The following is a 12,884-nucleotide window of genomic DNA, read 5'->3' as shown; positions in this document are numbered from 1 at the left end:
AAATCTAGGGTGACCAAATTAGATATTTTTTCGGAGTTTTAAAATTTTCTATCTTGAATCAGTTTCTTCAATGCTGTAGTTGCTGTAGGTAAGATTTTGATTTTATTCTTCTTGATAGGGGATTAAATTATTTTATTTTAGAATTGTGTAACACGCGGGGCTAAACCCATTATAAACTCGGTTTCTATTTAGGTGGCTCTCGCCTTCGGCTCGTGCCCTAAATATACCTCGTTTAAATGGGTTTTTTTAGCCCCTTGTATAACAATCTACTATTGTTTCTTACCTGTTTTGAATTCAACAACTGATGATGCTGATGAAATCTGGCACAGTATAAGTAGGTACTGCTAACTAGAGATTGACATACCTACTTATGCCTACCTATAATATTATGAAAAAATACCTGAAAAGAGTTTCAAAAATCTATATCCACGAGTACGAAGTCGCGGGCATCCGGATTATTAATATTCTACAAAATTATTGATTCCTCAATGATGCCTCAATGTTCCACCTTGCTTCAACCGACTTGATTTTAATAAAATTATAATGTCATTTATGACATAAGTTACATATTTTTCTAAAACTCTGACCAAATAACCTGTAAATAAAAAAATCGAATAATTTATAAAATGTAGTCCACAATCAAAATTACAAATAAATGCGTAAATTCGCTTATAAATTCTAGTAAATTTTAATAAAATGGGAAAAGTTAGTTTCAACATTATAAAATTCAATAGCTTTGTATGTAAACACTCGTACCAGTTATTATGCTAAATTATTGTGTATGCTATATAGAAAGAAGTAATCCAAATTCATATAGGTCAAGCTGGTGTCCAAGTAGGAAATGCTTGTTGGGAATTATACTGTATTGAACATGGCATAACATCAGACGGTATGTTAGCATATAGAGACGACAGCAGTTGCGAGACCTTTTTCAGCCATACGGGAGCTGGAAAGGTGGTACCCAGAGTCGTTATGGTCGACTTAGAGCCTACTCCAATAGGTAACACTCTCGCATAGTACTACTAAACCTACCTACATTAAGTACCTATATTAATAATAAAGTATCTAATTCATTTTATTTTCTCAAGATGAAATAAGAACCGGCGCTTATAGACAACTATTTCGTCCAGCCTCTTTATTAACTGGAAAAGAAGATGCAGCCAGCAACTTTGCTCGAGGTTACTTCGGTGTAGGTCGAGAAATGATTGATTTAACCTTGGACCGAATTAGATTGACTGTAGAAGAATGTAACTGTTTACAAGGATTTATAATATTCCGTGCGTTTGGAGGAGGAACTGGGTCAGGATTTACAGCTCTCTTGCTTGATGGCCTGTCAAGGGATTATGGGAAGCTGTCAAAAGTGGAATTCGCAATCTATCCTGCCCCGAAAATTTCACCAATAATAGTTGAACCGTACAACGCGGTAATGACCACACACGCCTGTATGAATACGGAAGATGTTTGCTTCATATTCGATAATGAAGCCTTGTATGATATTTTAGCAAGATTACTTGATGTGCCGCGGCCTACTTACACTAATTTAAATAGACTGATTGCTCAGGTAGCTTATTTATGATTTTTTGCGTCTGAATTCAGCTACAATATCAAATTTTTCGAATTTTATACTTGAAAAGAGACCCTCGAAATTTCAAGTTTTATTTTAGTGACAAAATGTAGCCTATGTCCTTTGGCAAAATTCATCAAAATAGATACAGTAGTTTCAGAAATTGTTGACTATAAATAATGGTCTCTCTTGTAGTAGAAATATTTTTAATGTAGATTAATTTACCTAAAAGTATCTACATATTCATCATCTTATTACTTATGCCAATAAATGTTCACAGCAGGCCTTTAGCAGGTACTCTGTGTGACGTGACGGGTAGCAGCGATAGTGATTGTACCATTATTTTGTGACAGAGGAAACACTTTGAGCAGGAACCAGGACTTGTGACCTTGGGAGTAGGTTTAAGGGATCCCTTTAGAATGACTCAACACTCACATTCCCTGTCCGACATGTTCTCCATGCCCACACTTAACAATTTATGATAAAAGAAAATGGCCGTGCGTGACGGTGTCTACGCTGCCTAACAAACAACTGGGCTCAAGTCATCAATTATCCTCTTATTTATACCAACACTGATGGAGGTATCAGTGATGGTATAAATAAGAGGACCTCTACATTAACATAAATAATGAATGATAATATCACCAGTAATCGACGAACTTATAACATCTTATTTCGAAGAGCTGATGAACGATTAATGTACAAGCGCGTGTAATTTTTCAGGTTGTGTCTTGTATGACGGCATCATTAAGATTTGAAGGTTCCTTGAATGTTGAGCTCGTAGAATTCAGAACGAATCTTATTCCTTATCCAAGAATACATTTTCCCTTAGTTACATTTGCGCCATTTGTTCCACCCTCAAAATCTTTTTATGAAGCCATGACCACGCAACAGTTGATGATGTCTTGTTTCGAACCAGCTAACCAAATGGTTAAGTGTGATCCCAGGAGAGGAAATTATATGGCATGTTGTTTGCTATTCAGAGGAGACGTTAATCCGAATGATATTAACTCAGCAATTAATCAAATAAAAGCTGCACGGTCTATCCGTTTTGTACCTTGGTCTCCAACTGGGTTTAAGGTAATAAGTTTAACCGCATTACGGTATTACTTAGAATATTTATTAGGCATTACTCAGAGTATTCATAGAATAAAAATGGACAAATACATAAATGCGTTTTTTTTTCTTTTTAGATCGGTGTAAATTATCAACCTCCGGCAACAGTACCTGGCGGTGATTTGGCAGCTTTGGAAAGAGCAGTAGTAATGGTTTCTAATTCATCGGCAGTTCGTATAGCTTGGGAACGTCTGTGCAAAAAATTTTCTTTAATGTACGCGAAAAGAGCATTTGTACATCATTTCGTTGGAGAAGGACTTGAAGAGGGCGAATTCGGCAACGCTATTCATAATATAAAAGCATTATCTAACGATTATAAAGAAATCGAGACATGAGAAATGAAACTGTTTATTGAGACAATACAAAATTAGTAGAATTTAATTTGTACCTAACGAATAAAAAAATACCTGTGTTTACATGTCAGTTGTCTGTGGTAGGTTACTTTTATCTGTTATTATATACTAGTGTCCAGGGCCATATAATAAATTTAAAAAACCTGTTATGTCAGTCACCTGTCAATAGTGTCATATGTCAATTGTCACAGTTTGAAAATGATTTTGATTAATTTTGATTTGTTTTGATTTTGGGATACAGCCCGTCGATTTTCTGTTAATATTCAAAATATATTTGATTATTAATTAATACGTGTGTTTTCTTAATGGACTACTTTAAATAATACGTGTAATAATATTACACTTATAGTGTCACCCCGCGCCGGTTACTCAGGTGAGGATATTTTGTAATATTATTATCTATTGGCGATTAATTGTGCAAACACTTATCAATATTGATTAATTATTGATAAACATAAATACTCGCTCCCTACCATTAATTCCTGCCATTAAACTCTGCATGATATAACCATTAAAATATTATTTTAAAACAGAAGTTGGAAAATTTAATTTACACAGAGAAATGAGAATTTATCTAGAAATTTAGACCCGTGTTTGCTAATTGTTCAATATTTGTATAGACACCGCATACGTTAGCGTAAATAAACTCTTATGGTTGTAGATACATAATTACTATAAAATACTGATAGCTATTATTTTATGTACCTACAAGTATACAGAAATTTAAGTGATAACTCATTTACTAACTTCTTGAAAAAAGAGAGTCAAGAGAGAGTATTGTTAAAATTATAAGCAATGAAGTAAATAGACAAGTGATTGGTGTGCCATTGTGTGTGTCAAAAGATATATTAGATCACAGCCCTCTTTTGAGCCAAAACCAAGTTGGAGGGGCTGGAATTTTTCTTTTAATATGCTGCTATATTGCTTACACCAAATTTCTTACATTTACACCACACAAAATGTTTAACAATCAGCATCAGTTAGGTATTGTTCCATTGACACATTTCATAAATATTTTGCACACCCTCAGAATACAGAAAACCACCAGAAGCCACGTTTAGATGTCATTCTATAGTGCGCAGTGTGTCCAAAAAATTGTACACAACAGCCTGCACTCGTCGCAATTCTCACCCGCGTAATGTTGCTAGTACATGAGACTGTTAAATTTTTCCCTATTTTGTGGTAAAAATTTATAATGTTAAAAGGAAAACAATAAGTTCATCACATTAAATGTTAACTTGTATGGTAAATAATAAAAACAGTGGGACCGGTTTTCTAGTGATTGCTAAGAGTCAGCAAGAAAATGAACTCTAAAAAATTTAAGACAAGGACAAATAAATAATAGATATAATAAGACGGTAATTATAAAACTTATCAACTAACAAACTAAAGAAATACATATTTACAATAATAATTTTATATATTCCATATAATTATATTATATTATTATTATAAATATGTATTTCAATCGCGTGCACAGTTATTATTATCTCGTCTTATTTCTCTAATTTTTATGTCTCTTAAAATTCAAGTATAAATAAGGCCATTTAATTGGTTTAATATCTTTTAAGAATGTGTTTTGAAGATAAAAATATTTTATTTAATCCTCTTGCTCAAACAAACAAGCAAACAAGTAGGTACACGAACAAACAAAAGACCAAACAAGCACACGAAAACAAACAAATGTGCAAACAAACACACAAACAGACAAGAACGAACGAACTTATTATAATATAGCACGCCATTGTTATTTGTAAAATTTTAAAGCTTTAAGATTATTTTGCACTTTCTTTATCTGCGCTGATTACCACAATTTTATTTCAACTTAATTGCCGGAACCTATGCCTAACTATTTAGTTGATTAATATTTTACATAAATAATAAATCCTTGAATTGAAATTAAAAGTAGGGAAAATCAAAACAATTACATTGGCAACACTTACAAAATGAAGTCATCGGTTTCTATGACAACGAAATTCACGTAAAAATTATTCATTATTTTAACATAAGAATATTTATTTGTGCTACTTACACGTGAAATGTGATCCTATTCAGTTTCTTTTTTTTTACCAACAGCATTTTTACACGAAGGAATAGCACAAGACGGCTTAATTTAATTAAATTTGTCACCTGTATAGCACGTCAAACAACACGACAAACACAGAGTGAGTAATCGTAAAATGTGTAGTTTAAATGGCTTCACTTCTTTGCGCTATCACTCCTTCTGGTGGTTTTCTGTATTCTGAGTGCACACCTATAGGCAAGACATGTTTGGATCGAATAATTAATTGTATATTTAATTTTATAACAAGTGTAACCCATGTTTAAAGCAAATAATATTATTATTATCACAACACCAAAATGTAGTCATATTGCCTTGTTTCTTTACTCCCAAGTTATCTGAGGAGTATGAATATTTATATTTACTTCCCTGTTTGCAACTCGAGACATCGTAATTTAAGACCTATAATAAAACTAAAAAGTAAAAAAAGACTACAAGACTTACATTGCAAGTGCCCTGAAATATAAGGCCATATTAAGAATTTAGATCCAGTTTGCAATTTCTTGATTATGAATTTTTGACACAGAAGTTGATATTTTTTAAAAATATTTCATTTTAATTTCAGAGTAAGAGAACAACAATGTTGAGTATACTCTACCTCAGTCGCTGCACATTGCGGTCAGCACCAAGCAAGCTGCTAGCGGCCAGCAGCTGCAACAGTCGGCAGGCCTCCAGACAACTGATCACATACACACGACACTGCAAGAACAACACAGGCATCACACAAGGGAATAAGGTAATCTTTAATGACAACATTACAGTACAGTTTTCTTTGACTCTGATAATTACTATAGTTAAAACAACTACTTTATTCAAACCAAGTCAAATCAGGTAGTCAGGTCTAAAAACAGAAAGAGAGAGGGAGAGAAAAAAAATGTGCTTTACTTTGGGTTAAGGCTAAAAAGATTGCTGTAATTAAAACTCACAAAAAATGCAAAACCTATTATTTAGTATTCCAGAAAAATCTTAAACATTATATAAATATGCTATTAGTGTCTAAGGTTCACTATGCCACTGGGTGAAATCTTATAGACATCATTAACAAGCCATATTCGGTTCACTGTTGAGCACAAGTCTCTTCTCAGAATGAGAAGAACCACTCTAGTGTGAGTTGGCAAACTTCAGTCATACACATAGAAAATTAAGAAAGTTCTCAAGTATGCAGGTTTCCTCACTATGTTTATCTTGCACCATTTGAAGCATGGGGTATTTAAGTTCTTAAAATTCACAAATGTGAAATGTTGGAGGTGCATGCCCGGATTAAAACCTATGTCCTCTGAATAAAGGCAGAGGTCATGTCTACTGGCTTATCACAACTTGCAGTTTTTACAATTACTATACACAATTTACTTTGAATCCAGAGTATCTTCAGGTAATGTAGTAATCATTCATTCATCATCAAAAACAAAACCTGTAAAGATATACCAATCCTCACAACTCATTTCTTCTGACACAAAAAATTGTGAGATATTTTTTTTCTGCTTTCAGTTTTTAATTTACCAGAGTCTGTGATGTTTAGAAGTTCATGTGAGAGGCCTATGTATTGCAGTGCAAGTCCATTGGCTGTTAGTGATGATGACAATGATACCTAACTTACTTCTGATAATGTTTCCCATCATTTCAGTTGAGCAGCCTAATCAAGTCAAATGGCATAGTGGCCCGGTTCTGTTCGTCGTCCCCACAACCCAAGAACTCCAAAGCAGTGGGCTACTGGCTGCTGGGCTGCAGCGGCATGGTGGTGACGGCGGTGGTGCTAGGTATGGCTGTGGGCTATATGGTGACGCTGTACTGTGTGTGCTATGTCATTGATATTGTGCTCGACACTACTAATGGAAGAAAATGAGGCTAATTGTTAGTGATAGGTTTTTACTGTAGGTATAAGACTAACCAATAAAACAGTTTTTATTGGTTAGTCTTATCATTGTATATAATAGTTATATGAAAGTACATATTTAAGTAATGTCTAATGTTCATTATTTGATGGATTTTGTTAGAATATTGTTAGACATACACAAATCATACTTAGGCATGATGTACTAGTTAAAAATGTAGAAGAGTTTAGATTAAGTGAAATTAATGTATTTGAATAAACAAAATTTGAATCTGGAGATGGTTTCATTAATTAAATTTACTAATTACAATTTTAATGTTAAATACAACAAATTTAAAATGCAGTCCCCTTATTTCCCTATTTTTCAGCTACATTAATTACACTGAGGTATCTATAATCAAACCTATTAGCGAGACGATTTGTAATACATACAAACATATCCCATCCGGTTTAATAATAGTAAAGTTTGTAGTGCCGCAATGTCAGAGTAGACTAGACGTATATTACACATACCTATGTTCTTGCAGCCGTTATCCTTCATCATCATTATCATAATGTCAGTCAATGGTCTACATAGCCTTTCATCTTCATCAAAATGAACAAAATGAAAAAAAAGAAATTTATACTTATGCTTTGTAGCTTATACGCACATGAGCTTTCTGTAGGGTCATCCAAACACCACAATCCACAGTGTAAACTGTGTGTGCAGGCGGCGTGACTCGCCTGACGGAGTCGGGGCTGTCGATGGTGACGTGGAAGCTGCTGGGCGAGCGCCTGCCGCGCGGCGAGGACGAGTGGCAGGCAGAGTTCCTGAAGTATCAGCAGTACCCCGAATATAAGTAGTTAGTAATTCAATCTGTACCTACTTGCTAGAGTACGTATGCAAATAGTTTTTCTAGTGTGCATAATCATAAGCAGCCCATGGTTTATTCGTTATATAAACTTTACATTGACTCACGAGTCTACACTCCAAATACATTTATAATGATGATGAATCTTTTGCACAATTTGCAGCAAAAACTCCAACATAACCTTGTCGGAGTTCAAGTGGATTTGGTGGATGGAGTACGCGCACCGCACGTGGGGCCGCGCCATCGGGGCGGTGGTGTTCCTGCCCGCCGCCTTCTTCTGGCTGCGCGGCTACCTGGACAGAGGCATGAAGATACGCGTCGGCGTGTACTGCGCGCTCGTGGCGGCTCAGGTAGTGGCGTTACTGCGCGCTCGTGGCGGCTCAGGTAGTGGCGTTACTGCGCGCTCGTGGCGGCTCAGGTAGTGGCGTTACTGCGCGCTCGTGGCGGCTCAGGTAGTGGCGTTACTGCGCGCTCGTGGCGGCTCAGGTAGTGGCGTTACTGCGCGCTCGTGACGGCTCAGGTAGTGGCGTTACTGCGCGCTCGTGGCGGCTCAGGTAGTGGCGTTACTACGCGCTCGTGGCGGCTCAGGTAGTGGCGTTACTGCGCGCTCGTGACGGCTCAGGTAGTGGCGTTACTGCGCGCTCGTGGCGGCTCAGGTAGTGGCGTTACTGCGCGCTCGTGGCGGCTCAGGTAGTGGCGTTACTGCGCGCTCGTGGCGGCTCAGATAGTGGCGTTACTGCGCGCTCGTTCCCTGGGCCGACATCGTATGGGCCGGTGGACATTAACTTACCATCAGGTGAGGTTATAGTCAAGGGCTAACTTGTAAAGAATTTAAAAAAAACTTTAATCCCGACAACATTAGAGCTGTGTGGTGGTTTAAGCTCCATATCCCCTCTCCTATAAGAAAGGAGGCCTGGCCCTGTAGTAATTACAATAACTCGTACATTGTTTTAGGGTCTGATGGGTTGGTACATGGTGAAGTCCGGACTAGAGGACCGGTTCCAAGGCCCGTCGGACGTGCCGCGCGTGTCGCAGTACCGGCTGGCGGCGCACCTCGCGCTGGCCTTCGTGCTGTACTCGGGGCTGCTGGCCGGCGCGCTGCGGGTGCTGCGCCCCTTCCCCGCGCGCGCCACCTTCGCACGGGTCAAGGAGCTGAGGAGTGTGACCGCCTTCGCGCACGGGGTTAAGGCGATGGCGTTCTTCACTGCTGTGTCAGGTATGTTGGATTGAAAGACAGCTGAGAAACGGACTAATGCGGAGCGGAGTTGCGCACTATCTGTCCACCGGAGCGGAGTTGCAGACTATGTTACATTTATTTAAACCCCCTGCCAAATTTCATATTTATACGTCAAATGGTTTTCGATGAATGAACCTTTCATTCGTTGGGATAATAAAAGCGAGAGATTCCAAGATGAGGAGACTCATCACGAAATCCGCGTGAGATACAATGATAGTTGGTAGGGAGGTAGTATAACATTAATAGGCGTCCGCTAAGAGTAAAGGACATATCCCAAAATGTTACCATGATAAAAATTCTTAATTAATTTTGTCAGCTAATGAAAAAATTACATTTTAGAAATAAATGTTTTTCTTTCTTTCCTACATTTTATATAATTAATTTAAAAAAATGCGGGTTCCAAAAAGGTTTTTTTTTTAGGTTTTAAGACCTATATTGTATGTTCTTTTAAGATGAAAATAATTTGTTCTGCTTACTTGACACTCGGAATTAAGGTCCAGCCTCCATACAAAATTGGGACATGTCCTTTGCGACAGGGCAAGATTAAGGCGGTCCGACGGCGGACCAATTCGCGGTCGTGGAGTTGAATATAATATTTTTTATTTTGACTAATGATAAAGAATACAATAAGGAACTTAAGCTAACTTATCCTAATAACTATACAAATCATGTCCACGTGGAATGGTGGCAAGAATACTGGCTGCATTTCCGCGCTGGACAGCCAGGCTGATCCTTTGCGCAAAAAATGAGCCAGCTCTTCTGTCACCAGTCGAGGCAACTAGCCGCGGAGAAATGTTTCGGTAAAATTTTTTGGTACTGCGACTCCATGGCCTATGGGTCTCCACGTCAAAAGGTATAAATATGTAACTCTCTGTCAGAGGAGGCATATTTGAGCCACTTACCGGTTTCAGCTTTTTCTGCTGCGGCTCCCGATTTTGATTCTGTCTCACTGATATGACACGGTGCTAATGTGCCAACGCATGTAGCGTCCCACGTTAGGGCCCGCTCCATTTACCAGGGAACCAGCGTCAATCCATCAGGTCTCTTGCCAATGATGATAATAATGACTGTTAATAATTCTCAGGTGCATTCGTAGCCGGGCTGGACGCGGGGCTGGTATACAACTCGTTCCCCAAGATGGGCGACCACTGGGTACCGGACGACATCCTGGCCTTCTCGCCCACTGCGCGCAACTTCACCGAGAACCCTACCACGGTGCAGTTCGACCACCGCGCGCTGGGCACGGCCACGCTGCTGGCCGCCACTGGCCTGTTGCTGGCGGCCAGGGGCAAGCCGCTGTCGCCGGTGGCCAGGCGAGTGGCGCACGGCGTGGGCGCCATGGCTTGGATACAGGTTAGTTGCATTTCATTTATTGTGATTTCATTCTGAGGCTTCAGTAGCTCCGCTGTTGAGTTGACACATAGAGGTTATGGATTCAATACCCACCCGCTGAAGTGAATATGACCCGACTTCAAAAAAGGAGGAGGTTCTCAATTGGACGCGTATGTTTTTTTTAATGTTTGTTATTTTACAACTTCGTCATTTATTAACCAATTTTGATAAGAAGTTTTTGTTTCAAAGTAGACCAGATTGGTCCCATTTTATTTTCACAATAATCGGAAAAATAACTGAAATAAGTGAACGCAACTTTGTAACGAAAAAATTAAACCGTCTTCAAACATGCATTACTCTAAAAAGCAAAAGTAACATTGTACCTATGTCCTTTCTGTCTATTGATCGGTTTGAAAGCGGTGCCAAAAAATGAACTCTCTTAGTCTATTTGGCATAGCCTTCAAACCGATCAATAGAAAGGGCCTATGTAACCGCGGGTATACGATTGCCCACAGGTGGGGCTGGGCATCCTGACGCTGCTGCACTACGTGCCCACGCCGCTGGCCGCCAGCCACCAGTCGGGCTCGCTGGCGCTGCTCACGCTGGCCATCTGGCTCACGCACGAGATCAAGCTGCTCAAGTACATCCCCAAGTAACTATAGCTCACGGGGAAGCTCCTGGCACCAACACTGGCACAATAGGCTAGTTGACACTGATTTTTAAATGGTCTTAAATAGTTCATTATTGTTCTACTAGACTAATTAATTTCTTTTTCATATTTTTTGAGACGTGATTACATGAGAATGTTAGTTTTTAAATGTTTTTGACAATACGAACCGAAACGCCCGTCGGCCATGACAGTCTATATTTCAACTGTTGTATGACGTCACTACAATAAATTTCATACAGATGGAGCGTTCGACAACAATATTAGTTACCAATTTCGACGTTTAGTACATCAAGTGTGTTAGTGACGTCACAAAATGGACGTCAGCGTTTTTGACGTTTGGAAAATGGAAAAAATACGTGATATTTAAATTAAGATTTAAAAGAAATCATAAACTTTTATTATTTATTATTACTTATTCCATGTACTACACAAAATTAATATTGTTTATATTACATTTGATATGAGTCAACTAGCCTATTTCTTGATAATCAAAAAACACTCCCTCCGCTAGTATTGTTCTCCAAATAGCTGTATCTGTCTGATACTAGTCACTGCTAACAGATAGACTCGAATGTTCTTTGCTTCTCGAATTATAAATAACTTTGAATTGAATTCCTAAGGTCGAACAATATAAATGTAATAGTAGGTTTTCTTTCCTCCAGGAAAGGAAACTCAATATTGTATTTGAGGCAGATGTACTGTGTTGAAAAGTTTACTTTTTAACTTTGTATATCTGTTACCGTTAAATTGTAAAATTCGTTAGTTTATAATCTCACTCGCGATATTGTAATCTGTCGATATATTGCGAACTGAACTGATTACAGTTTAACGTGTTATTTTTTGGTATATTATAATCTATCGAAATGAAACCGTTAAATTGCAATCTTCAAATGGCAACTGTCCGAACTTGCCCCTGATTGGCCGGCCTTACAATAGACCGTTCTGTGTCCATAGAGTTAGGAATGAAATACATATGCCAGTCAAATACTATGACATATCTACTCTTAAATATTTTAGTGATCGTTAATTACAAGGATGTTTAAGCAACGTCCCTCTTCAAACAAAGAGTCCAAAAAACCTACTTGTAAGATATTTAAATTGTGCTAAATTGAGTGCCAGGAGCATTGTCGTAAGGTGTAGGTAGTTAGTAAAAAAACTTCGTTCTAAGACTAAAGCACTTGATTTTAGAACAATTAAGCTATGTTTTCTTGAGTTTAGCAGTTTAGAAATAAAAATGAAATAAAGTTACATATGACGTCATAGAAAATTAAATATGGCGGAAAACAGTCAAGTAAACAGCGCAGATGAAAACACAACCAGTCAACCAAATAAAAACCTGTTTTTACATACATTATAATGTTGACACTGATTGTTTTTGTATAATTAAATAATAATTATTTTATAGCATTTTGTTATTGTTATGAAGCTGCAGCGACATGCATTTTCAACGAAAGAGTATTAAATGACGTTGTAGTTTAGTTTGTAGTTTTAAGATAATAAATAGATTTGTTACAGACAATATTTTCTTTATCACCACCTTATCAATATCAATTATGTATTTTGTCATCCAATGGAAGGTAGGTAGGTATAGGTAGTCCTGGAACATTAATCTTTATGATTAATTTGAACTAAATCCATTCAGATATGTATGACTGGACAATGGACATTTCCAGTGACCCTATCGTCGTCGTCATCAACCCATATTCGGCTCACTACTGAGCTCGAGTCTCCTCTCAGAATGAGAGGGGTTAGGCCAATAGTCCACCACGCTGGCCCAATGCGGATTGGCAGACTTCACACACGCAGAGAATGAAGATAATTCTCTGTTATGCAGGTTTCCTCACGATGTTTTCCTTCACCGATTGAGA

The 12,884-nt window shown here is 37.9% G+C and overlaps 2 protein-coding genes across 2 annotated transcripts; both read left to right on the top strand.

Moving 5' to 3' along the window:
• Positions 1–696: 696 nt before the first annotated feature.
• Positions 697–3,368, top strand: LOC112044166 (tubulin alpha chain-like). The gene is made up of 5 exons (XM_024079917.2): positions 697–705; positions 793–1,000; positions 1,089–1,561; positions 2,288–2,644; positions 2,758–3,368. Exons 1-5 carry the CDS (start codon positions 697–699, stop codon positions 3,013–3,015), a joined length of 1,305 nt encoding a protein of 434 aa, XP_023935685.2. The 3' UTR covers positions 3,016–3,368.
• LOC112044167 (cytochrome c oxidase assembly protein COX15 homolog) lies at positions 3,239–12,535 on the top strand. Its single transcript, XM_024079918.2, has 8 exons — positions 3,239–3,406; positions 5,661–5,831; positions 6,720–6,852; positions 7,636–7,768; positions 7,941–8,127; positions 8,732–8,993; positions 10,099–10,367; positions 10,862–12,535. Exons 2-8 carry the CDS (start codon positions 5,676–5,678, stop codon positions 11,000–11,002), a joined length of 1,281 nt encoding a protein of 426 aa, XP_023935686.2. The 5' UTR covers positions 3,239–3,406; positions 5,661–5,675; the 3' UTR covers positions 11,003–12,535.
• Positions 12,536–12,884: the final 349 nt, after the last annotated feature.

Source organism: Bicyclus anynana, chromosome 13, assembly GCF_947172395.1.
Source record: "Bicyclus anynana chromosome 13, ilBicAnyn1.1, whole genome shotgun sequence".
Taxonomy (NCBI): domain Eukaryota; kingdom Metazoa; phylum Arthropoda; class Insecta; order Lepidoptera; family Nymphalidae; genus Bicyclus; species Bicyclus anynana.
Note: the sequence above shows the minus strand (reverse complement) of the source record. Positions and strands in the feature narration are given on the sequence as shown.

What these genes read in the sequence shown, in the direction of transcription:
- LOC112044166 (XM_024079917.2), top strand. An exon ending in TAAATAGACTGATTGCTCAG is followed by an intron (nt 1,562 to 2,287) that starts GTAGCTTATTTA and finishes GTAATTTTTCAG; the next exon opens with GTTGTGTCTTGTATGACGGC. An exon ending in GGTCTCCAACTGGGTTTAAG is followed by an intron (nt 2,645 to 2,757) that starts GTAATAAGTTTA and finishes TTTTCTTTTTAG; the next exon opens with ATCGGTGTAAATTATCAACC.
- LOC112044167 (XM_024079918.2), top strand. Translation starts at nt 5,676, where the DNA reads ATGTTGAGTATACTCTACCTCAGTCGCTGCACATTGCGGTCAGCACCA. An exon ending in GCATCACACAAGGGAATAAG is followed by an intron (nt 5,832 to 6,719) that starts GTAATCTTTAAT and finishes CCATCATTTCAG; the next exon opens with TTGAGCAGCCTAATCAAGTC. An exon ending in GTTCTTCACTGCTGTGTCAG is followed by an intron (nt 8,994 to 10,098) that starts GTATGTTGGATT and finishes AATAATTCTCAG; the next exon opens with GTGCATTCGTAGCCGGGCTG.